Source organism: Xiphophorus hellerii, chromosome 20, assembly GCF_003331165.1.
Source record: "Xiphophorus hellerii strain 12219 chromosome 20, Xiphophorus_hellerii-4.1, whole genome shotgun sequence".
Classification (NCBI taxonomy): Eukaryota; Metazoa; Chordata; class Actinopteri; order Cyprinodontiformes; family Poeciliidae; genus Xiphophorus; species Xiphophorus hellerii.
Window position 1 is genome coordinate 19,655,030 of NC_045691.1, and position 23,788 is coordinate 19,678,817.

Sequence of the window (23,788 nt, forward strand, 5' to 3'; positions counted from 1 at the left end):
GCTATAAAAACGTGACGAGTAACTGTAATGAAGACATGCTATCTATTTAAATATCTGAAAGAAATAGCCGAAACATACCGAATATAGTTAAAATATAGTTGAAATATCTATAAATTAATATGGGATTTTGTGGTCGGTTCTTAAAAAGTCTTGTGCATGTTTCTTTAAAAATAAAACACCCATAATTCCAATCGTTTTCCTGACAGCTTGTGATTGGTTCGCTGAGATCATTCAAAAACAGTGCGCCGCGGTTGCCGTTGGGAAATGGAGCACCCACGTAACTGAAATTTTCATTAAAAGCTCTTTCTCAAACTTTTGTTATGAGGAACAACTATCTAATTTTTCGGCCGTGAGGACAATATTTTCGCCAATAGTGAATACATCAAGTAAGTTCATGCTGCTACTGTTTTAAAACTTTAAGACTTTAGCTAAATACTAGCGTCATATTGAACCAACCGCGGGGACATAAATAGTAGCTTGCCACTTTATTAAACACGGTTTGGGCAGGAGGTATCGTTTAATGATTTGTCTTTTACAGGAGTCGACATGAAGTGTTTGAAAGTGGAAGACTACATCAAGAGGACCGTCTCTGTTGAAGAGACGAGGCTTTTGTCTCAGGAATTTGAGGTTGGCATAACAACCAAATGCTTAGATTTTACCTGCAGATTTACGTGAATCAGTAAATTACATTCCCTAAGCATTAACTAATCACTTACCCTATAAAAATCCATCCATTCTGTGTTAAATTGACGTATATTTTCTTACACTAAAACGTAACCGTGTTTCTTTTTCATCTTCTTTTTTTTTTTTAGAAATATGCGAATAGTAATCCTGGACTTCATGTTCGCGTACTATGTGACAGGATTATCAGAGCTTGTAACCATCAGCTTGGACTTACATCCTGTCACTCTGTCCACGCGAAGGAGTTGGTGACTTTGGTGGGGCTGATTCTTCATGCCTATGATACTTCTGTAAAGGTTGTGCCGCGGCACAGTCCGTTATACATGGAGATGATCCTTTTCCATGTTGTCAAGAACCTATGCTCCTTAGGGGAATACACTCTTTGCGGTCAACTGGCTGGAATCCTTTGCTACAGGATTTCAAAAGTACAAGAGGTGTGTATCGTCGAGAGTGGCAGTCATCTTTGACTTAAATGTTGTTTATTTGAGGTTTTTAATAATGAATTTTACATAGGAACAACAGTTTTTGCAGTCCCCAACAAGTTTATGGCATAATTCTGGCTTTATTTCTGAAAATTATGCTTATAATTAGTAGAGATTATTTAAATAGTTAGATTCCCTGGTACTAATCCACCTTGTAGGCCCTGAGATTGTGCCTGTTCCAGAAATTTATAATTAAGCTGTGTTTTGTTTAACAGATTTTGTTGATTTGAGATTGCATTTGATAATTTAAAAGTTGTCCTTCTCCTTGATGATTTATCTTTTTGTGCAACACACCTTTACCACAGCCAGTGAAGACGACCCTCAGCATTATGCTACCTCCACTATGCTTGACAGTTGCACAATGTCACATTTTGAAAGCCTTGGCTCCTCCAAACATATTTTCAATGATTAGTTCTGTCTGATGACCACAACTAGAGGTGGTTGTTGGTAATTATGTGCAACCCATTTATTCTATCAATCATATTGAAAATTTGTGGATTGTTCTTAAAAGCTTGGTCTTTGCCAAAAAATATACCAATGAAATATACAATATCTGACAAGAAAAATGATCAAATATCTAGCCACAATTATGCCAGGAGCTTGTTTATGTCTACAGAGGACATTTGGTAGAAGTGCAACATGCTGAGAAAAGACAGTGGGAACATGCATTTATTTTTCAACCTGAGAGGGATGCTACAAATTTAAACTTTTGAGTTTTGGTCAAAATCATTAAAATATTGGTACTCCAACTTGGAATATCGCAAAAAAAAAAAATCAACAGCTCAGTCATCATTAAAAGCCCAAAATAATATATTATTGCTGATGGAGATTCTACATTTTTAACTGGAAATATGTGCTGTATTTTAAAATCCATCCTTGCTGACATTGTCAGCTCTAATGTGTTTTGTGTTATTTGTAGACTGGAGAGGATTGCAATGTTCTCTTGCGGAGCTGTTTCACGGTGTTTTGGAACGGCCTCTCTGCTGCTAAAGAAAAGAATGCACTGAATCCTCGAGATAAACTGCGCTGGCAGATTCTAACTTATAGCTTCTTATTGTTGCTGGAGTCAGAAACGGAGACTCCTGCTTCCTTGAAAACCTCCGAATACATGCAGGATGCCATCACTGCGTTTGAGAGTAGCTTTGAAGTCCTGACCATAGAGGATGCTTCATATCTTCTGGAGGAAATAAAAACAATGGTTAAGAGAACTAATGCTAAGAGTGAAACCTGTGTGGAAGGGGAGAAAATTCAACATTTACCAATATCACGTTATTATGCGCTATCTGAAATTATACTGCTGTCAGTGAAGGCGATCTGTAAGGTCGGCTACCACAATCTAGCCCGATGCTTCTTGACTGACATAGAGAGGATGACTGTGAACCGTGTTGGCTTTCCAACGACACCGCTGGTTCTCTGCAAACGGGGAATAATGATTCACTCAACAAAGAAGGCTGATGAAGAATGTCACGAGGCTTTGAAACACTGTGCAAGAATTTTAAGATCTGTTTCAACTGAGCTGGACTTCAGAGAAGGTCACACAGTTCTTGAAGTTTGCAACCTGTTGGTATGGGCTGTTGAAAATGGACACAGCAAAGAGCTGAGTGGAGCAGAGCTACTGGCTTTGTTTTCATTTCTGGAGGAGTACCAAGAGCGGACACTGAGAATGCTTGATAAGGTTAGTGTTGCCTCCTGATGGGTCATTGTTTCTCAATTCTGGTCCTCAGGGACCACTGCTCTGCATATTTTAGATGTCTCTGTTCCATAACACCTGGTTCAAATGATTTCATAACTTCCTCTGCATCATCAAGTGCTGCAGCATCCTGTTAGAAGGGAAAACGCGCAGGGCAGTGCTCCCTGGAAACTGGAATTGAGAGACACTGTATTAGGTTTAAAGATCTGTGTTCGAATAAACTGTAGAAGAAACAAAAAACTATAATGTTCTTGCTTTCCTAGGTTTCAGAATTTAAAGTGGTGGGGGAAAAGATGCGAAAGTCACTTTGTTTGAACATTTACCACAGCTTTTCATTGGCCTATGAGAGCATGAAGACATCACAGGTAAACTTTGCATTTAAAACTGTTTGCAAAACGTTTAAAAAAAATGGTATCTCAACACAAATAACATTAATATTTTGCGATCTCAGGTTTTTGAAAATTGGCTGGCAATTTTAAAATCCTCCTGTGTAAGCTTTTCTGAAGTTCAAAAAGCTTACACCAAATCAGATTTTATTGTTTCATTTCTGTGTTTTTGAAAAAATGAACAAAAACTCTGTCAGAATCAACTTTGGATGCACACACATTTGGTTTTGAATTTTTAATGCGTCTGATTTATTGTACTTAGCTGGAGGACAGCGACACCCTGGACAGGATTGTGCTCTACTGCAAAGCAACAACTGGGCTGCTGATGACTGAACTTCACAAGTTGTTAAATGAAAGCCTTTTGAGCAAATCAGGTGACCGGTTTGTTTCTTTTATGGATTGTCAAGTCGACTCTGAAACTCTTGCATCATTTTATAGCCATCTGAATGTAATTTGAATATCATAGCTGTTGTGCATAATCTGCTTTATAGTGGTTGCTGTGAGCAATTTGGCTTGTTGCTTGTTCAATCGGCGCCTGTATGAGCAGGCTTTTGCGCTGGTGGAAATCGTCTGCAAGGATCTGACCAGGAAATGGCCCAACACGCTTTCAGCTGACAGAGTAAGTTTGTCAAATACGATCCTCTCTACCAGACCCCATGTTACATATACTGTGTATTTAGTTGAATTTTTTTTTTTTATTTCTGTTGTGACAAACCAGTTAAGTCGACCCTTCATGCTGGCTGTGCAAACTTCACGGCGGGCTGGAAAACTGCAGCGAGCGCTTGACTGGATAATCGTGTGGCTGAAGGCCCTGGGGGACCAAATGACAACTCTTATGGCTGACCCCATCTCTCTTTGGGTCAAAACAAAGGGTGACGGCGCCTGTAACGATGATGAGGATATAAAACTTGTGTACAGAAAAATATTATTTTTATTTTTTTATACATATATATACATATTTTTTTTTGTATGTAAACTTTAATATTAATTTACAAAATGACCTTGCATTTGTTTGTATTAAAATCAGGACTTTACGTGATGGATTTGGTGCCGACGTCCTGGAGGAGAAAGTCATGCTGTGCCTTTTGGATGAAGAGCTGCGTGCCTATAAGGAGTCGACCAGAGACACGGCTCAAGAACGTTACAACACACTCTGTGATCTACTGGACATCTGCCAGGAGGAGAGTGCTTACCGACATCTACGTGCCGTCTACCTCTGTGAAATGGCCCAAGTGGTGTGCTTCCAGGATTTCAGTGAGCAAACTGACTGGTAATCATTTTTATTACGGAAAATATAATGAACTGTCATCCACAAGTGTCTTTTTCTTTTATTGTTGTGGTTTTTCTTTTTGTTTGTTTTTGTCTTTAACTAATTGATGCCACAGAACTATCTTCATTAGTTCTTGTTTATTTTTTCTGCCAACACAGCATGGCCGTTGATTTCACCAACGAAGCTTTACGGCTTCTTGACGAAGAAACAGAGACTTCAGAAAATGCTGACAGACTGAAAGATGACAAAGCACAAGCCTTACTCTGGCTTTATATTTGCACTCTAGAGAAGAACCTGCAGGAGGTGATTGATCTTTGTTATTTTATTTTTTTTTTGGTATTACAAGAATAGGAGTGATGGATGGCGGTCAATTAGTTTCAACACCATTACTGTTTTTCACAACTAGAAATGTTGGCAGTGTTGTGTCTATGCTCTGTCAAACTGATTTTTGTCTTCTTTACAACACCTTTAAAGCTTTGAAAGAGCAACTTTTTAACGTTGGCCCATTTCTAGTAGTTTAGACATCAGCTTTGGGTCAACACTTTCTAAAATGTTGTAAATTATTTTCTTTTTTCACCAGGCCATTGAAAATGATAAAAAACGTAAAGAGCTGCGTGAAAACACAGTGGATGCAACCAATCCTGTAGGCAACAATGACTTTGATTATGAAGACAAGCAGAAGACACAGGACAGAACTCTGGTGTATGAAGGGCTTCATCTGAACCTGTCTGCAGAAAAAAGTAAGGCGGCTGATTTTTATCTGATCATCTTTCTCTTAGAATTTTTTCTTCTTCTCCCCTCCGGGGGGTCTTTTGTGGGCTCTAGTGTCCCTTATATTTAAGTAGGCTGACAGGAAAGGGGGAAGACATGCAGCAAATATCGCCGGGTCCGGGAATCTAACCCGCGACGGCCGCGTCAGAGACTCAAGGTCTCCAAACGTGGGTCGCACAATCCTCTGCGCCACCACAGCACACCCAAATCTCTTCTTAGAATTATAATTGACTTTAGTTTCAGTTCTGGAGTTGTTGCTGTAGGCTTATTGGATTTTTTTTTTTTTTTGTAATAAAGTACAATATGAATAAATGTCTTCTTTTCTCTCACTTTTAAGAGCTGTGTCAGCCACTAGAAAAAGCTCTGGCGTTCTGGAGTGACCTTTTTAAGAATCGAGCTGTGCCTGCTGTCAGAAACGCTAAGCAGACCTGCAGCTCGATATCTTCTGCTGCTGCTCTCTTCAGACTCATTGGGAAGGTAATGGCAACAAATGGATCACAACTATTGCATCTCCTTTGCTCGTTTTCTGTCTAGCTGTAAAATTTAATGCATGTTTATATAGAAGATCATTAAAATAAACTGGAAACGCCTATTTAAATTGAGTTACATGTTCAAGTATGAAATTGGACTAAAAATATTCACTGTGAAGAGCTCAAACATGCTTTTAAGTGTAAATTTCATCGTCCTGTTTTTTTATGCATCATGGGTTTAAAAACAAAAAACAATGTTAATCTTGACTGAATTGAATTAGTTGGGGGTGTTTATTATTTTAACAATTCTAGAAAGAGAGAAACTACATTTGATCTCGAGATGTTTTATGGTATGCATTTGTGAATAGTTTTATTGCATTAAAAGGTAAAAATTATTATTTTTTTGTTTCTGATACAGCCCCTGAAGGCACTGGAAGCGTATCGCCTTGTGATTAAATTTTCCCGTGAACTTGCTGATACTGGTTATTGTGCTGCAGCTCTCTGTCAAACAGCCAGCATCCTTTTGGACTTGGGCTCTCCTGACCTAGCTCAGGTGAATTGTTTTTTTGTTAGTTTGTTTGTTTTTGGTTTATTAAACAATAAACAGAAAATGGAACAGGTAGTTTTGTTTTTTCTTAAATCTGCCATATAACTTGTAATCCACTTATGATTTATCTCAAGGCCCCGATAGAGGAAGCAGAGAAAATGCTTTCTTCAAACGCCAAAGATGATGGTCCTCCATTTCTCTCTATTCTGGTTGTCTTGTTAAAGGCTCAGTACTTCTACAGCGTAGGACAGGTATGCAATCTTTGCACATCCAGCATGATTCATTAGTCGGGTTATTGTACTGATCCTGTGTTTTTTGCCTATATTTTAGATTAGCATTGGACTCCCTTATCTGTGTCAAGTGCTGGAAGAGGTAAACGATGAAAAACAGTCAAAGAACTGGTACCTGCTTCGAGCGCGTACTCTGCAGACCTGCAGCTCCTATTTGAATCTGGACGTCAGTCAGCTGCCTCAAGCCCAAAGAAGCCTTATCTCTCAGTTCGGTGAGTGGAGGTCATATGCAGTACTTTTGCATCTAAATGTCTGCAAACGTATTCAAAACATTTGAACCTTTTTTTTGTTCTAATACTATAAGCTTCAGTGTGTTTTAGTTATAAGTTATAGATCAACAAAAAGCAGCACATGGGTGAAGAGAAGGGACTTGAATATTGGTTATCAGATGCCATCTACCCACTCTTGCTGAAATAAATTATAAAGCTACTTTGCAAAGACAAATGGGCAAAACGTGTTCTCTGTAAATGTGCAGAGCTGGTAGAGACACAACCCTAAAGACTAGCTGCTGCACTTGCAGCTAACACTGGTCTTAAAAGTTGACTTGAAAAGGCTGATGGAAGAAAATCACATTGCACAGAGTGGTGTTCTCCTCACCACTCTGCACTACTTTAGTTTGATCTACCTCATAAACCCCACAAAATATCCCCCGACATTTATGGATGTAACCTGACCTATAAAAACATTAAATGGGTGTAAATACTTTGGCAAGGGGCTGTATTAAGATGTTTTAATTTTGTTTTTTTAAAGGCAAGTAATTATATGTTGTGTTTATCTCAGGTATAGCTTCCCCTGATACTGCCATATATGAGGGACTTAAGCTTCTCTGCAGCTTGCTGATCACTTTAGTGGGAAAAGGCCTGTATGGGAACACTACACATAACGAAGAAGTGCGCTTTGTTCACCAAGGTATTATTGAAAGACATTTTCCCCCATAATAAGACTCTCTTCCTGTTTCTGGCTTTTGTCAAGAACAGCCAGATCTCATCACCGTCTCTCGTCTTTAACTAGGAGAAAACCTGGTCATGAAGTGGCAGCTGCTGTCAGAGCTGCTGAGCTCCACTGCAAAGCTGGTCGCCGTACGGAGCAGCTCTGGTGCCATCAATGATGCCAGGTTCCAGTGTTTAGAAGCCCTGAAACTGGCCATCAAGCTGCAAGCACTTGGCCGGTATGCAGGGGGAGCCACACAGGGCTCTGATTATAATTTGTTTATGTTAGTTGATTAGGCACAAGTAATGCAGTAAATCTAATATGCAGTTAGTTTTTATCTTGTTTGCTTTGTATTTATTTCTTGAAGATGTGTGGAGTTCTTGGTGCTTAAAGCAGAATTGGAGCTGATGCAGGGGGAAACGGAAGAAAGTCGAACAGATCTGAATTTTGTCAAAACCCTCCTGGAGCACGACACAGGTATGTGAACGCACTGATGCATTGGTTCAAAAGGAGCTGCTTTCCTATTACTGGTACATCAAAAACTATGAATATTGTAAAAACAGAAAAAGTTCCATGTTTTTTATATGAAGCTCATACAAATTTGACATATAGGGTGAAACATGTCAATCTTTATTTCTTGCAAGTTTGATGATCATAGCTCATGGATAACGAAAACCAAAAATTCAGTTTCACAAATGATTAGAAAATTGTGAAACTAAAAGGACTGGATCTTCTCTTAAGTGCTCTTGCAGAATTGGCAAGATGCTACTCTTTTTCGCAATTTTATAATGCTTAGCTTAAGACTTCTTTTTTTTTTTTTACTTTTCCATTTGTCTCAGTGTATGTGGTGACTAAGTAAATATGGGTCCTCTGAGAAGCAGAATGTGACAGGATTATTAATCATAAATTAATAGAAACACTCTTACTTCCTTTTCTCTTTCCCTTAGATTTGTCAGATCAGGTTAAAAGGATGGATGTCAAAATCAAACCGAGAAAAGGTCGTCCTGCTCAAAGACCTCAGTCGCCTCTTCCATCCATGGAAAATGAGCTAAAAGACATCTTGAGCATCAGGTGGAGTGCCAAAGAAGTGGTCATGAAGGATGTGGCCAGCTCTCCGCCCCTTAAAGCTCCACCTCTGCGCTGGCTCTCCTCTCTGACCCATGAACCTGATTGTCAGTGTTCCTGCTGCTCAGAGCCGTGTTTAGGCCGAGCCTCGGCTCACTGGGCGGCAACGCAGGCGGAGCTTGCTCTTCAGCTTGATCCAAATGATCTCAGTGTTATTTCTAAGCTTCACTGGGCAACTTTAGTCTGCTGTAAAAACGTGACCATGCGACTCAAGGAGAAGCTGACTGAGCTCTTCCCTCCCTGCAACTCTGCAAGAGGCATCTCCAATCCGTCCCTGATGCAGGACGTGGTGGGCCGTGTGTACCTGAGCATGGCCCAGGCCGAACTTCAAACAAAGGCCAACAAGGTCTCTGGCTTGTGGAAAATACTAGATGCCGGCCTTGCATTTATGGATTCCACATCCTCTCCTGCGCTGCGACCTGTAAGAGCGCATTTGATGGCAACCAAAGCCATTGCTTTACTGATGAGTTTGGCTGCCAAAAAAGGCTGCAGGCCTGAGGAACTGTTTTCAAAGACCTGGACATGGAACTCACCAAAGGAGCCAAATGACATCGAGTCCGGGGAGAAATCAGTCCCACCTTCAAAACTAAAGAAGACCAAAGCCTCCATTCAAAGCCCGAATGCTGCTGAGAAAAAACAGGAACCAAAAAAAGTCAAAGGGGTCAAATCTAAAATTCAATTCACCGGCCCCTCAACCAAAGCAAAGGGTCTGGTTCCCATGACGCCAGTTGTTGCAAAGTCCAAGTCCTCTTCTGGCGTATTTGATTTCAACACAGTAGTTCCTACTTTGACTTTCACTCCTGTTCAGAATGTGCAATGCCACGCTTCGATACAGAAAGTGTCGAGGAGTACGACTAAACTCCAGTTTCATGTGTATGAAGACGTGTCACCAGTTCAGAACAAGGTTCCTCCTGTGCCCGCGGCTCCGAAACGGACCAAGAAAACACGCTACCAGGTGAGCAGAAAAAAGATTTACTGTCAGAACATAAAGATGATGGGACACCTCTCAGGCAAATTATTTTATATATATCTATATATTTTTTAATTGCTTGCAGTGGAGAAAAGTCTTTAGTACCTCTTTAACTTATTCATATAGTTGCATTTTAACCACAAAGTTCTGTAAGTTTTACTGGAATATTGTGTGATAATTTGATAAAAGCTGATATTCCTTACACCAGGGATGGGTGATATAGAATTAGTTTTATCACAATATTTTGTGGTATTATTGAGATGACAATAAGAACTATTCATTACTCTTCTTTTTTAGGTGAATGTATAACTGTGACTGCATGAAATGACAATCACAGCCGCAAAAACCCCAAATGCTGGTTTTGACAAACGTACCCAATTGTAACAGTTTTTTTTTTTTGACACCATTTACATAAAACTGCATTTAATCATATTTTTCAGGGTTTTTTAAAATATTTATTTAAACTCTCGTTGAGCAAACATTGGGGGAAAAAAAGTAAAAATAACAATTCCAACAATGCAGACATTTTTGATGGATTTTAAACATTAATTGAAATTTATTGTGACAAAAATTGTGATGAATCGAAATTAAGAAATGTATCACAATTATTGATGAACATTATGATAAATGTCCACCTCCACTTTAGTCTGTAATAAATCTAAGTTTTACTAAAGTAAATCAAACTTCGCAATGATTTCCATTTGTGCAAATGAACTTTTATCATCAAACTGCCTCCTCATCTTGTCACAGGTTGAGTTTAGCGATGAGAGTGACTCCGACGTAGCTGCCCAAGCAGACCTCAAAGTGTCTGCAGATGTGCGTAAAAATCGAACGTCTAGAAGAGCTGCTGCTAATCCTAAGACGGCCACAGATCCACCTGCAGAGAAGGCTGCAACCAGGAGGCCGACCAGGGCAAAAACGAGCGTGGCAAAGCCTCTTCTGGTCTCTTCCGAGGATGACGAGGCTTTGCTTCGTCGGCCTGCGTCCAGCAGAAGAGGAAGAAGCAGAAAACCATCCAAGACTGAAGAACTGCAGGATGAGCTGGACACCATGAGGACTATCGTGGAAGAAGCTGATGGTGTTCTAGACATAAGCATCGAGCAGCTCAGGACGTCGGATGCTGAGGAGAATCGGTCAGCTGCAGCTAAAGACATTAGTATGTGTTTGTTGTTCTTGAAAGAAAAACATTAGAAGAGACTAACGACTGCCATCTTTGATATCAGTTTAGATTCTAAAACAACTTGAAATGTTTTGTTTCAGTATAGAGCTCATTGCGTTTTCTTAATCAGAATCCCCGTGTTTTAAAATTGTGATGTGATGGCTATCAAATCTTTCCTCTGTCCTCAGACATCGACTTTGAGGTGTTGAGGAGGGATATATACTGTGATTTGGAGAAAGATGGGCTGCTTGAAAAGAGAAATAATGGCCGTCCAGCAGAAGATCGATCAACCAACATCGCTCACGCAGACATCACGCCAGGTATGTGACTCTAAGTTTCTTTTTTTTTTTTGATAATGTATTCCTGTGCAGAATTTATCTAATAGAAATATGTTCCTATTGAAAAGATTGAAGTTCTTAATTTTGTTGCGCCTGTTTGTTTTGGTCCTCAGACAATCTTTCCGTGGAGGACGTTCAGGCTCTGCTGCACTCAGCACTGCTGACTCTTCATCACTTCCCCTGTCCAACAATCTACCCAAGCCTCTGCACTCTTCTGGCCCTGACCACAGGGGAGAGTGACCCCAAAAGCACAGCAATGTTGCACGTCCAGTCATTGGGAGTCACCAGTCGCCATCGCACAATCCGCTACTTAAACAGCTCTCGCCTGTAAGTTTGTATTTTTTTAAATTTCTTAAGCGCATCAGTTATTGAGTTGAAATCAATCTAGTTCATTTTCTAAATTAATTTTGCATTTTTTTTAAATCTAGAAAACTGAAAAAATCGTCCAGCAACTTACCAGAAAAAATGGAGGCTCTGAGTCTGAACGAGCCCAGCTTGACTGGAGAGAAGCTGTGTCAGATGGACAACATATTTTCCTTCCCCACTGCAGACCTCTGTTCCTTCCCCAAGAACCCGTGCCAAGAGTTTACCCAACAAATCCAACGGCTTCCACCAGGTAGACACTGTTTATTCTCAAAAGCTTTTTAACTTTAACTATTTTTCTCTGAACTTGAACACAGATAAATGATCCCTATATTTTTCTTTCTCTTCGTGTTCAGGAGTAACGGTGTGTTTGATGTCCGTGCTGGGAGTAAAACCAGGGGAAATGGGGGAAAGCTTAATGCTGACACGTCTGGAGAAGGGCTCTTCCCCCATCACTCTTCATATCTCCACTTCCAGACAAGAGGTTAGCTTGATTAAAAATGTTTTACTGTTTAAACAACTGTCATCAAAGACTGTGCAGAAATTATGATCTAAAACGGAATTTAAAATTTGGCCACAAGAGTTTTCAAGTATGTTGTCTTAGCCATTATATCGGCCGTCAGATTAGTAATGTTGCATTCACTGAGCGTAATTGAGCTCAGCAGAAATACCAGATGAAATAAAATGTCTCTTTCCTGAAAGATTCCCTGTTGCCGTTTCAGTCTGGCTCTCCAGTGTGAAACTTTTTCTTTAGAATGCACCTTGATAATGCGATAAACGTTTCATTAGGTCGACATCAATGAATCAAAGCGTCTTTTCACAGAACAGAAACTCTTACAGAGATGACTTATTAAATTGTTTTTTGAGATAACTCTTTGCTGTCTGCTAAAATGATTAATTTGTCGTGATGTTTTGGTTTTCTATATATGAAAATGTTCCCTATCTTTGTGTTGTGAAGCTCACCGTCAGGTGGTTGGTCCAGGAGATGGACAGCATTCTGGTAGAGCAAAAGATTGTGAGCTGCGTGGCTGAGAAAGCCAAGTGGTGGGAGGGTCGCCGAGCTCTTGACTGTCGACTTCAGGTAAAGGTTTTAGTGGCGTCACCTGATGTCAAATGGATTTATGAAAACTAAGATTTTTTTTTTTGTGACCAATACTCTATTATTTACAAAAATACTCAACTACAGAGAATATTTAATATTCCATGGTTTTCACTTGAGTTTTTACCAAATGTTTACCGATTAATGACATTTTTCAGCAACTGCTAAAAGAAATGGAGAAGATGCTTGGATGCTGGCAGAGCTTCTTTTTACCACTTGCACAAGATCCACAGCTCTCCGATCAGGCTAAAGAACTTCGCAAGGCTTTATCTAAGAGAGGAGTCGCTGTGAGTGAGAAGATGCTGAAGGTATGCTGCTTTTTCTTTTCTTTTCTTGGAGAGCGAAGCTGTGGTCTGTCTTGTTGTTTATCGACTGTTAAACCGCATTCTTTGTCTCTTAGATTGTGCTTTCAGCTTCTCACTCTCTCTCTGAAGAAGATCTTAAACGATTTGGATCAGGACTTTCCCCGAAGTGGGACATGGCCTGTGATCATCTTTTCCGCACAGCAGTGTCTCAGCTCTCAGAGAGAACGGAGGCCAAAGGTCACGTGGTTCTAATCCTGGACAAGGTCAGATTGTCCTGCATGACCGACTCTGTGCTGGTCAGAAATAAAATGTAACTGATTTTTACATTTGTGAAAAAGTGTTTAACACTTCCCACCCCGTGTTTTTAATGCAGTATGTTCAGAGGTTGCCATGGGAGAGCATGACAGCCCTAAAATCTCACTCCATCAGCCGGATGCCTTCTCTGCATTCTCTGATCGGGCTGAGCTTTCAGACGGAGGTGAGATTTAGATCATTAGTACCGTCTGTGGTGCTGATCCAACTCGTAGCGTATTAGTTGTGTGCCGTGGAGATAATTTAATGGGATATGTTTTCCTCCTCAGACGGATCCTCAGTCCGTCCTGAGGCAGGGTGTGGACCTGAAGAAGGTGTTTTACGTCTTGGACCCTGATGGCAATTTGAAAAATGCTCAGGATCGGTTCAAGGAATCGTTTTCCACGTGAGGCAAATATTAAATGAGACGCATTTCTGTCACCAGTTTATATTCTGTCCCATTATTGATGACCCTTTTGTGTGTGTGTGTGAAAGTAAACCAGGCTGGCAGGGTGTGTGTGGTGTCGCTCCTGACTCAGGACAACTACAAGAAGCTGTTGCTTCCCAGGACCTGTACATGTGAGTTTGAGATGAAATTTTGGTAATATTCATTAGATGTACAGTAAGACTTAAAAATGTTTCATCAACTTCACTGTATAGCCAGTCTGTAGCACTATCAAAAAAATAAATAAATAAAAATCTTAGATGGAAAACACAACTGCTACTCATGTTCCCAGGCTTTAACTAAGTAGACACAAAGAAAAATCAAATTTATTGAAATTTGTATGAATGTTGCGCAACTTATTGTGAATCAGTTGGAGGAAACAAAGCAGTTTCTGTTTTGTTTTTTTTTGTTGTTTTTTTTTTTTTTTAAATTAAACTGAATGTCCCCGTTTGTGCCGTAGTTATGTGGGACATGGAGCAGGAGCCAGGTTTCTGGACTGCCAGGCGGTCCTCAAGCAGCAGATGAGAGCTGCCTCGCTGCTTCTGGGCTGCAGCAGCGCCGCTCTGGCAGTCAAAGGCAATCAGGAGGGACAGGGCATCATTCTGAACTACCTCATATCAGGATGGTGAGATGAACCTTTCTACTTGTATCCACATGCAGTAATTCATTTTTGGGATGACTGTGTGTCTGCATTGAGTCTGTGGCCTGAATTGTTGTGGTGTCTGTAAATGTGTTATTTTTCTCCTAGCCCCTTTATTTTGGGCAACTTGTGGGATGTAACTGATCGGGACATCGATCGCTTCACCAAGGTCCTGCTGGAGTCCTGGTTCTCTGCAGGATCCGGAGCACCGCTCCTGGAGTTCATAGATTCATCGCGTCAGGCCACACACCTTAAATACCTCATAGGAGCAGCACCCGTCATCTATGGGCTACCCATCCACCTGCAGTAGGACTGGAAGCCTTAAAATACTTAGCAACAAACAGAATAAACATTTCGTTTATGCAACACCATGACGCTTTATTATGAACTCTGAATGTTTTTTCTAACCCTCATTCTTTTTTTCTTTTTTTTTTTTAATTTCTACATATTTCGAATAAATGAGATGACACATCCAGTCTGTTTTGCAAGTGTTTTTTTTTGTTTGTTTTTTTTTAAAGATACAGCGGTTTACTGTAGCCCTATAGTATTCATCATTTTGAATGGAGATGCAAGTATTTTTTTTTAAATCATCCTTTGGTTTGATGTTTAATTTTTGGTAAGAATGAATAGGAGTAAAACATCTTGGCTATTAAAGTTGTTGGCTTGTAAAACATGCAATAATAAGTACTGGAAATGAAGTATCTGATGTAGTGCTTGTCATAAGTTATTTATATTCCTGTTTAATCCCCATTTTTAGGGCTGCAAGGACCGGTAGGTAAGAATGACTGGAGCGTGCATGAAAGTGGTAGTGTAGATCCTGGTTTCGTCCACATGGGGGCAGTGTTTCAAATTATTTTAGTACGAAACATGAAAGTTCTTCTCTCGGCTCTTTTGCATCATGGCGGTAAATCTCCCAAGCTTCTCTCAGCCTGGTTTGGAGTGCTTTAATCAACTGCAACAGGTTTTTAATCTATTTGTTTTTAGTGTATGAGGACACTGGCCTGGAATAAAACCGGATGAATCATGTAACGCTACCTTTAGCTTCATGTTTCTGTAATCGCCCAACTATCAGGGGAATGCTAAAGGCCAGTGGAGCAAAATGACTTTAAACCAACATTGCAGTATGGTTTTGAGATTTCTCTTGGTTCTTCACATTTTTAGCTTTGGTATTTTCTGAAGTTGAAATTTGTATCGTATTTGTAGCTTCTGAATATATTAAAGGGCTAGGACTACCTTTGATTCGCGTTAGTTCAAAAGTTATTGCACTGGAAATAATTAATATATTGTTCATTATGTTAGGTATATAAAACATAAGCTGTAATTTGTCTAAAAAATATCAATTTGTGAAAACTCAAAGGCTGTCAGGTCTCTTTTGACCTAATTCCCTTTTACAGAGAGAACCATCTTGAAAGCTGCTGTGCTGAGACAGATTCATCAGTCCAATTTACTGACCGATAGCAATTTACGATTTTTATTGAGGTCTGAATTATCACTTTAGATTTTAACCAATCCGTTGATTAAAATCTAAGCTCAATAAATCTCTTCCATCGATCATAGTGAGTCTCTCTGCCAGTCTTCTGAACCATAAGGCCAGTCAGAGTTAAAGAGTAACGGCAAAAGCAAATGAAGTGGATTAGCAGAGCTGGTCAACGACTGATTGTAATTGTGTAATCTGATCCTTCCTGTCTGCAGCGTCACCATTCACGACGGCTCTTTGAAGATACTTGAATGATATGAGTGATAACATCTAATCTCCCTTTGGAAAGTATTTTTGAATTGAAATTTTAAAAAATACCAATTTGTCCAATGTCCACACACATTTACCAAAACATGCAGCTGTGTTGAGTTTAAGTAGCTTTTATAAACAAACTGCTTTTATTTTAAAGTCCTTATATCAGCTTTTATGTCCATACATATCAAATAATTAAAAATGCCACACAACATTGAATGGCCTTATTGATGAAAGTTCATTTTGATATTTGCAACCCAGCTCCTTCACTTAGTATTTCTGCTCCATAGCAACATGTATCACAACTAATGGTTTTCCATTAATCTGTCAATCCTCTTGGTAAATTATTAACCACTTAGAAAGTATTTTTACTAAAATCAGTAATTGATCTGCTTGGTGTTGAGGAGAAGCTGATATACTGTATGTACACCATTTATGCTGGGATGTTGCTCAAATCTGGCTTTTTGCATATTTTTCTAGTTGGGAATAAACAAAAAGTTAATTTTTTTTAATTTATTTATTTTTGAGGTGTCTGAGAAGCCCCAAGTTTCATATCAAATATAGATGTGGTATGTGTACAGTGTTGGAAACTTTTCCCGTACATACCATATTTTATATGCTGGGAGACTTTTTTGATCTTGTAATTGGAAGGTTGCAAGTTCAATTCCAGCTTCCTCCTGGGCAAGGCACTTATAAATATGTTTGTGAATGTGGCGCTAACATGAAGCAGTATGACTTGAAAAGCACTATGCAAGTTCATTACTGTTAGCACTTCTGATTATTTATACTATAATAATCCAGTGTCAGATCTCGTACTGTACTCCATCTATTTGTGAACTTGTTCCTTTACTGTTTGGACATATAAAATGGGGGGAATATATATTATTGGCTTATATTTGGTAGCTAATTAATACCAAAAGAAGTATTAAATTTCACTATTTTTCCATCTGGTAATGAGAATGAGCTCAGTTTGGGTAAAACATCATTCTTAGCTCAGATATCTAGATGAATCGACCATCATAAGTGCTTTTTATGTTAAATGTTTTGGAATCATTCTTGTTTGTTGTTTGTTTTGCATCGACGCCTGCTCCTCTTTTATTCATGTTCATGTTTCTTTCAGGAAGCCGAGTTCCTGGTGTGTTCAGTCAGACAGCTGAAAGACTCCCAGGCCCGGTACGCTCACGCACTAGAGAGCGTAGAGATCGTGAGCAGAAACAGAAATGGTGTGTGAACTAAACAGTTTTAAAAACGCTTTTTTTAGTCCTAGTCCATCTTGATTCTTATTTATTCAATACTACGAGCTTTGCATGTTTGGATTATTATTTTACGTCTGTAGTGTTTATCAGAGTATGAAGGCGTGTGTGTGTGTGTGTGTGTTTGTGGGGGTGTGTTTGTGTGTGTGTGGTCATCCTTTCATTCTATCCATTCACAAACAGGAGAATTCCTTGTGCCCCTCACTAGCTATGTATCCTTTGAGTCTTTGGTGTTTTCATCAAAATAAATGTTTGAATCTGTCCATCCAGCAGCCACCGTTACTTTTAGTGTTGGTTTATTGACATCACATGGTGAAATCAGTGGCTGCCTCTACCTTTGAATTTTAATATGATAAAGAGGATATTTTACTAATTATGATTTACAGATTATGAAAACCCAAAAGTTCCGTGTCTTAGAAAATAAGGTCAATTTAGAAAAAAATAAATGAAGCAGAAATAGTCAACTTTTTCACAGTATGATCGTTAGAGATGTTGCTGTAGTACACCAACATGATGCATTTGCTTACAAAGTCCACCACCTCATCATCAGTGAGTTCACATGTTAATTTAAACACCTGCAGACTTTGCAAGACAAGCTTACCACTGAACTAAATATGACCCAAGGTGATTTCTTTGTGGTGGGATATAAATTAAAAGCAGTGATTTCAGATCCGTGTTTGACCTGAACTGCAGATGTAGATGTATGTTCCTGGAGCTTTAAACACGGACCACGTCATGGTGAACATCGGGGCCGGATTTCATGTGGAGAAGGTAATACATGCTTGCTTTTGAAAACTTGTTCTTATATTTAGAACTAATAACTTCAGGTTGTGTCTGATGAGAAATGTGATATTGTGTTTTTATCACATCTTGTAAGTCAGTGCTGTAGTTTAGTAGGGGTTTTTTTCTGTTGGATTTATCATATTTGTATGTCGGGATCCGTTGTGTCTGTTTAATAATAAAGTGAGATTAATAGAGAAAATTAAAAAACTGAATGACCTGCAAAATGTGAAAAATCCACAAATGAACAGAATCAATTCAGTGAAAATAAAAGAAATTGTAAATAAAGTTTAAGTCCAAGTGAAGGTGTATTCTCAGTACGTAAAGCTTGTTATGTTTTTGCCTGTGTAGAGTACGGAGGAAGCCAAGGCCTTCTTAAAGCGGCAGATAGACCTCGTCTCAAAGCAGGTGGAAAAGGTTGAGTCAGTTGTTGAGGAGAAATGTTTAATCATCAAAGGTAAGCTGAGATTTCTCTTAAAAAAGAATTTCCTGTTTTTATTATCTCACTTAATACAGTGTTTTTCCATCAACTAGTCCATTTTTTCCTCCATATGTCCCTTGGTTTGTCCATTTTCTACTCATTCATCTTTTTTCCATTAACCATCTGTTTATACATCCAGCCATTCATTTATACATTTGTACCTTTTCCACCATTTTGTCCAATCATCCCCTCAGTCTGTGGGTTTTTGCAGGTTAAAACCTCATATCCTGATAATATATTTTTATACACTAATACCCGAAAATGTATTTGTACACCGATTAGCAGCCATTAAATATAATTATCTTTTCATAAGTAAGTTGAGATTTGTCCTAAATCATTGTTTTTAACTCTTTCATGCAAGTTTCACTTCAGTGTATTTGCTTAAATTGTTTTTCTTTATTGCAGGAGTGAAAGCGTCTATTCTGACAACGGGAGCTGCCAACCACAGGTCATGAATTGACCTGCTGTACGAGTATCCAGGTGTTATTGTGTCAGCACTCACATGAGGCATAGCTCTGCTGTCTGAAGTTTAATTGTTATTAGTTTTCTTAAGTTAATTGTTTTCATTTGATTTGTTTGAGATGCTGTTGCTGGTTTAAAAATGTAATATTTTAAAGGTTTATTTTTGTGGTCTGTTTTTTGGGTGAAATGACTTGGATGTGCGGTATGTTGGGTTTTCTTCAAAATGTTTCAAAACCCAGGAATATATTGGCTGTAGTGTTAGAGGAACATACTGTGATACATTGTTATAGGAAAAAAAAACATTTTATTGTTAAATGTTACTAAAAAAACAAATTTCTTTCATTTATGTAACACTAAAACAAACAGGATTGTAGATAAAGTTTCTGTCTTATATGGATATTAAATGGAATCTTTTAAACGTCACTTAACCTATGTTTTTTTTTTTGTTTGTTGTTCTTTGTTGCTAAAATGACCTAGTTTGTGATGCTGGGTTTTTTTTACTTTTTATTTGAGATAATTTATTTTTTATTAGTATTTTTCATTAAATAGTAAAGAAAATGCTTTTAAGAATTAATAAGCTTCAACCAACTCCTGGACACAATTATTAAATCCCCTCTTGGATAACATAAATGAGAGTAACGGTGTAACAGATTAATTCTTTCCAGATTGGAGATTTTAAATTTCGTTGGCCTAAAATGTTGATGGATGCCATTTTGACCACAGGGAGCAGTGTTTTAGATTAATCTCGCTCCATCTCTCAGTCGGAAGCACAATTAATGGGATACTTCTTAACAGTCAGCCGGTGCATGGCTTGGGTAGAAGCGATGACGAAGTGGCGGGGGGAGTTTACATCTTAAAAACGAGGACAACGTATTTAGCTAACGAGGGAAAACCAAGGGATCTGAGCTCATTACTGCCATCCTTATTACGTGCCTAATAAGGATGGCAGTGTTAAGCATTATCTGCTGCTTAATACTGCGGCACAGTATGGGATTTGCGATGGTCTGCATATTTACTGTACATATTCGTATTCAATTAATGTTTCCTTTTGCTACACCTAAAAAAAAATATCTCTGTTTCCCACTGTTTATCTGGACGGAGCATGTTGGGTACCTAATTCTCCATTTAAAATTGTGTATAATCTCCGCCAACCCGGCGCACCGCTCTGTTCTCCGGCTGACAAATGGTGCGCACCCAGTGCAGCTCGTTGCTCATCACGCTTCCAATATGGCGGTGAATCTCACAGACCTCTCCCTTCCTCAATTGGAAGGATTAAAAGGCCAACTAGACCAGGTATTGTTTCTTTTTTCAGTATATAGATACTAGATTATCAGCCATGTGTGACTATATGACAGTATTTCCCCCAATTAAAAGGAAAATGGCCCCAACGCTACTGATGTCGGTTCTTATACAGCCTCAGCGTGTTAACATGACAATGCTTCCCTTTTTGTGCTCATTTTTAATTAGTGATGTTTTATTTCAGGAGGTTGAGTTCTTGACGTCTTCCATAAGTCAGCTGAAAATTGCCCAGAACAAGTTTGTTGAAGCAAAAGACAGCTTAAGTGTCCTGAACCCAAACAATAAGGGTACGTAAACTAATGACATTTCTGCTGACAGAGAGTGTAGGGAATTTAAACTGAATGGTGTTTATAACAAATATGTTAACATTACCAATCTAATTCCCAGGATTACAGTTTTCATTGTTCAGCTATTTTTGGTTCATAATTGATGAAATTATCTGAGTATATGTGACTTATATCAGTTGCTGGTAACTATGCTTTCTTTCTTTGTTTTCTTGAACAGGAAAAGAGTTGCTTGTGCCTCTCACCAGTTCTGTATCCTTTTCGTGATTCTACACCATCAATCCAGCAGAATACTGCAATAAGACTAATAGTAATCAAAGACATGCTGCCACTGGTAGCTTATTAGCTGTTTATCTATAGGTGTATATAGTTTTCAAACTAAACTCAAGCCTCGGTTGACATCATGGATTTATTTATTTTTTTCAATCTTAAGTAAAACTACATCACTCAAGAAAACAGCTTTTACACCCATTGATACGTCTATGCATCTATAGATGTCTATGAAAAGCGACAGCAAACATATTTCTTTATGGTGCAATACACACTTATCAGATATAACATTATGACTCCATGATTAATGGTGTGTTGGGCCACAGTGGGTGTGCTGCGGTATTTGGCACTAAGATATTAGCATCAGATTATTTTAAGGCCTGCAAGATGCGAGGTGGGAACAAAAATGGATCAGTCTTGTTTGTAAAACACAGCCCACTGATGCTAGATTGGATTTAGATCTGGGAGCAAAGCTACACCTCAATCTCTTGCTAAGGTCTTTAAATTATTTCTGTAAAATGTTTTGCTTATATCTACTTGTATTATCCATCTATTGCACTGCCATCATGGAATACTGTTGTTATGAAAGACTTTACATTTACAATTTAAAATTAATTCCTTATCAGATTTATTAAAATCCTTATTTAGTTGCCCAGTTTATTTATGTTAACACATTAACTTTGAGGACAAATTGCTCAGTTTCCATTTACAACATCCTCCCCACTAACAAGTGCCAAGGTGGACATGATTTGTGTGTTGACCTCACCCGGTAATGGTCATATTATGGCTGGACAATGTGTATTGAAAGTGGTTGTGTACCAATGGAGATCCTTAGCTGTTTCTACCCAGATGTACGTTCCTGGAACGTTAAATGATGTGGAACATGTCTTAGTGGATGTGGGGACTGGATATTATGTTGAAAAGGTAACATATTGGCTTTTGAATGTGTACTACTGTCAACTATGTCAGAATAAATGGTACTTGATCATATTTTATCTTTCTAGAATGTGGAGAACTCAAAGGCATTCTTCAAGCGTAAAATAGACTTCCTCACAAAGCAGATAGAGAAAATTCAGCCAGCTCTTCAAGAGAAACACGCTATGAAACAAGGTAATATGAGGATAAATCAAGAGCTCTGAGCATTTTCATAGCTAGTGAAATTGAACCAAAAAGGTAGTTGATCAGTTAGTTATGTGATTTAACAAAGAGGCAAATACTTCTCCCACATATTGGCAGATTGGTAAAAATAATTTTTTCTGTTTTGCAGCGGTCATTGAAGTAATGAATCTGAAGATCCAGCAATTACAACAGAGTCAACAGGCATCACAGATGGTTGGAAACACAAAGGCCTGATGGGAACAACTGTTTGAGCTATTCAGGATTAGAGAGCTTTTTTTAAGTTTGCCTTCACAAGATGATGCAAAATGCAGAAATCATGTTTGAAGTGTAGGTTGGCGGGTACATGGGCGACTCCCTGTGTACTTGCAGAAATTTAAATAAAAATTTGTTGTCAACTTTAGTCATTAAAACTAGTTAAGTCTGGGTTAAAAAAAATCCTGTGTCATTATTTTTCGCTAGATCTGTCAATCATACATACTTTCATCCTAATAGGTAAGGCTTGAGACTTCTTGATTATTTCTCCATTCCACTTGGCATATGTTGCAAAAACCTGCATATTGTCAAAAGGTGTACAAGTTTATCTAGACTGGATGTTTGGTGACTTATCTTTAGACTTGAAGGACAAAACTGCAGTGTAATAATTTTAGCTGGGCTTCTGTATAGTTTTGTTGACGGCAAAGATTTTTAATTAAAGGAAAAGTAGATTAACATAATGTGATAGAGGGCTTCTAAAGGGACTTTAAAGGCAGAGTAATTGGGAATTAAATTTCTGCATTATGGTATCATGCCCAAAAAGGACATAAATTATTTCTTAGTGGTGGGCTTGGGAATATGGGGATGTTTTGAACAGCAGAAACATATTGTGAGGACAAGCATCCCTCAGCAATGATAACATGTCCTAAAATTGTAACGTTTTCCTGCACAACTTACAATTTTGACCAACTGTGTGGCCAAAAGCATCTAAATGTTTCAATAGAGAAACTGTCTTTTATGCACTGGGCAGGGAATTGGCTACAGATGAGGATGTCATCAACATATTGCAACAGTGCAGTGACATCAGACAAAAAGCTGTTTTTCAGCGCAGCTTTATAGATTGTAGGACTTGTTACCAACTGCTGACTAAATATTGTTTCTTTCTCCAACACAGACATCGCACACAGAATGTCATGTACATTACTTCTTTTGGGGGTTTTTTTCAGTTACACTGGAAACAGGAGTACATGCAAGCTGTTGCTTCTTTGTTGCATTCTCTTAACTACACAGTGTGGGGGGCATTACCTCTTTTGAGTGATAACGTTTTTTGATGATGGCATCACACACTAGGGTCTCCCAAGGACCTGCTGAATTTCCATGAGAATTGTAAGGTTGATGAGTCTTCAGTGCAGAGTGACCTTTTCCTGGGAGGCAATAAATGAAGTTCTTCATCCCAGGTCTCATGACTTTACAACAATTTTCTTTCTTTGTCTTCTGCTTATGTGGAGGTACAGGAGATTGTAGCTCTTCAATTTTCATTTGGGCCACCATAAATCATTAAGAACAAACATGCACCTTAGCAAGAGCATAAAATGAAGCAAACTAACTTTAGAAAGTTTGTGATTTTTAACTGGAAAGCTAAATTGTATATAATGTACATAGCATGCAGCACTCAGTTAAATGCATTTGGTTTCTGTGCAATTTTTGAAGTTACAAGCATAATGTTACATCAAATATTAGCCATCCTGTTTGGTCTAGAAAACAGTCTTATTCAGCAAAATACCATCATTAAGCCTCCAAAAACAATTTGGAGGCTTAATGATGGTATTATGGGAGAAAATAAAGTTTACAGCCTCATTCACTTCTTTATGACTTTATATGTTGGA

The 23,788-nt window shown here is 38.6% G+C and overlaps 3 protein-coding genes across 3 annotated transcripts; all 3 read left to right on the forward strand.

The window, feature by feature from the left end:
• The first annotated feature begins 249 nt into the window (after positions 1–249).
• Positions 250–14,728, forward strand: espl1 (extra spindle pole bodies like 1, separase). The gene is made up of 32 exons (XM_032550586.1): positions 250–386; positions 539–627; positions 813–1,115; positions 2,083–2,838; positions 3,117–3,218; positions 3,502–3,613; positions 3,731–3,858; positions 3,958–4,151; positions 4,267–4,509; positions 4,668–4,812; positions 5,090–5,249; positions 5,618–5,757; positions 6,169–6,303; positions 6,432–6,548; positions 6,628–6,799; positions 7,368–7,496; positions 7,599–7,755; positions 7,885–7,994; positions 8,465–9,597; positions 10,363–10,768; positions 10,960–11,091; positions 11,223–11,436; positions 11,538–11,725; positions 11,829–11,956; positions 12,431–12,553; positions 12,730–12,879; positions 12,972–13,139; positions 13,250–13,354; positions 13,458–13,573; positions 13,663–13,746; positions 14,073–14,237; positions 14,361–14,728. Exons 2-32 carry the CDS (start codon positions 547–549, stop codon positions 14,560–14,562), a joined length of 6,498 nt encoding a protein of 2,165 aa, XP_032406477.1. The 5' UTR covers positions 250–386; positions 539–546; the 3' UTR covers positions 14,563–14,728.
• Positions 14,729–17,007: 2,279 nt separating this feature from the next.
• Positions 17,008–19,326, forward strand: LOC116709715 (prefoldin subunit 5-like). The gene is made up of 5 exons (XM_032548350.1): positions 17,008–17,204; positions 17,418–17,446; positions 17,934–18,005; positions 18,366–18,471; positions 18,901–19,326. The coding sequence occupies exons 1-5, from the start codon at positions 17,021–17,023 to the stop codon at positions 18,948–18,950; spliced, it is 441 nt and encodes a 146-aa protein (XP_032404241.1). The 5' UTR covers positions 17,008–17,020; the 3' UTR covers positions 18,951–19,326.
• Positions 19,327–20,116: 790 nt separating this feature from the next.
• Positions 20,117–23,358, forward strand: pfdn5 (prefoldin 5). The gene is made up of 6 exons (XM_032548846.1): positions 20,117–20,250; positions 20,441–20,543; positions 20,761–20,792; positions 21,660–21,734; positions 21,815–21,920; positions 22,078–23,358. The coding sequence occupies exons 1-6, from the start codon at positions 20,185–20,187 to the stop codon at positions 22,161–22,163; spliced, it is 468 nt and encodes a 155-aa protein (XP_032404737.1). The 5' UTR covers positions 20,117–20,184; the 3' UTR covers positions 22,164–23,358.
• Positions 23,359–23,788: the final 430 nt, after the last annotated feature.

Coding starts and splice junctions, on each gene's coding strand:
- espl1 (XM_032550586.1), top strand. CDS start 547: ATGAAGTGTTTGAAAGTGGAAGACTACATCAAGAGGACCGTCTCTGTT. Junction 1,116..2,082: donor GGATTTCAAAAGTACAAGAG/GTGTGTATCGTC, acceptor TGTTATTTGTAG/ACTGGAGAGGATTGCAATGT. Junction 7,497..7,598: donor AGTGCGCTTTGTTCACCAAG/GTATTATTGAAA, acceptor GTCTTTAACTAG/GAGAAAACCTGGTCATGAAG.
- LOC116709715 (XM_032548350.1), top strand. CDS start 17,021: ATGTTTTGGAATCATTCTTGTTTGTTGTTTGTTTTGCATCGACGCCTG. Junction 17,205..17,417: donor CGTGAGCAGAAACAGAAATG/GTGTGTGAACTA, acceptor ATTCACAAACAG/GAGAATTCCTTGTGCCCCTC. Junction 18,472..18,900: donor GAAATGTTTAATCATCAAAG/GTAAGCTGAGAT, acceptor TCTTTATTGCAG/GAGTGAAAGCGTCTATTCTG.
- pfdn5 (XM_032548846.1), top strand. CDS start 20,185: ATGGCGGTGAATCTCACAGACCTCTCCCTTCCTCAATTGGAAGGATTA. Junction 20,251..20,440: donor TAAAAGGCCAACTAGACCAG/GTATTGTTTCTT, acceptor GTTTTATTTCAG/GAGGTTGAGTTCTTGACGTC. Junction 20,544..20,760: donor CCTGAACCCAAACAATAAGG/GTACGTAAACTA, acceptor TTTCTTGAACAG/GAAAAGAGTTGCTTGTGCCT.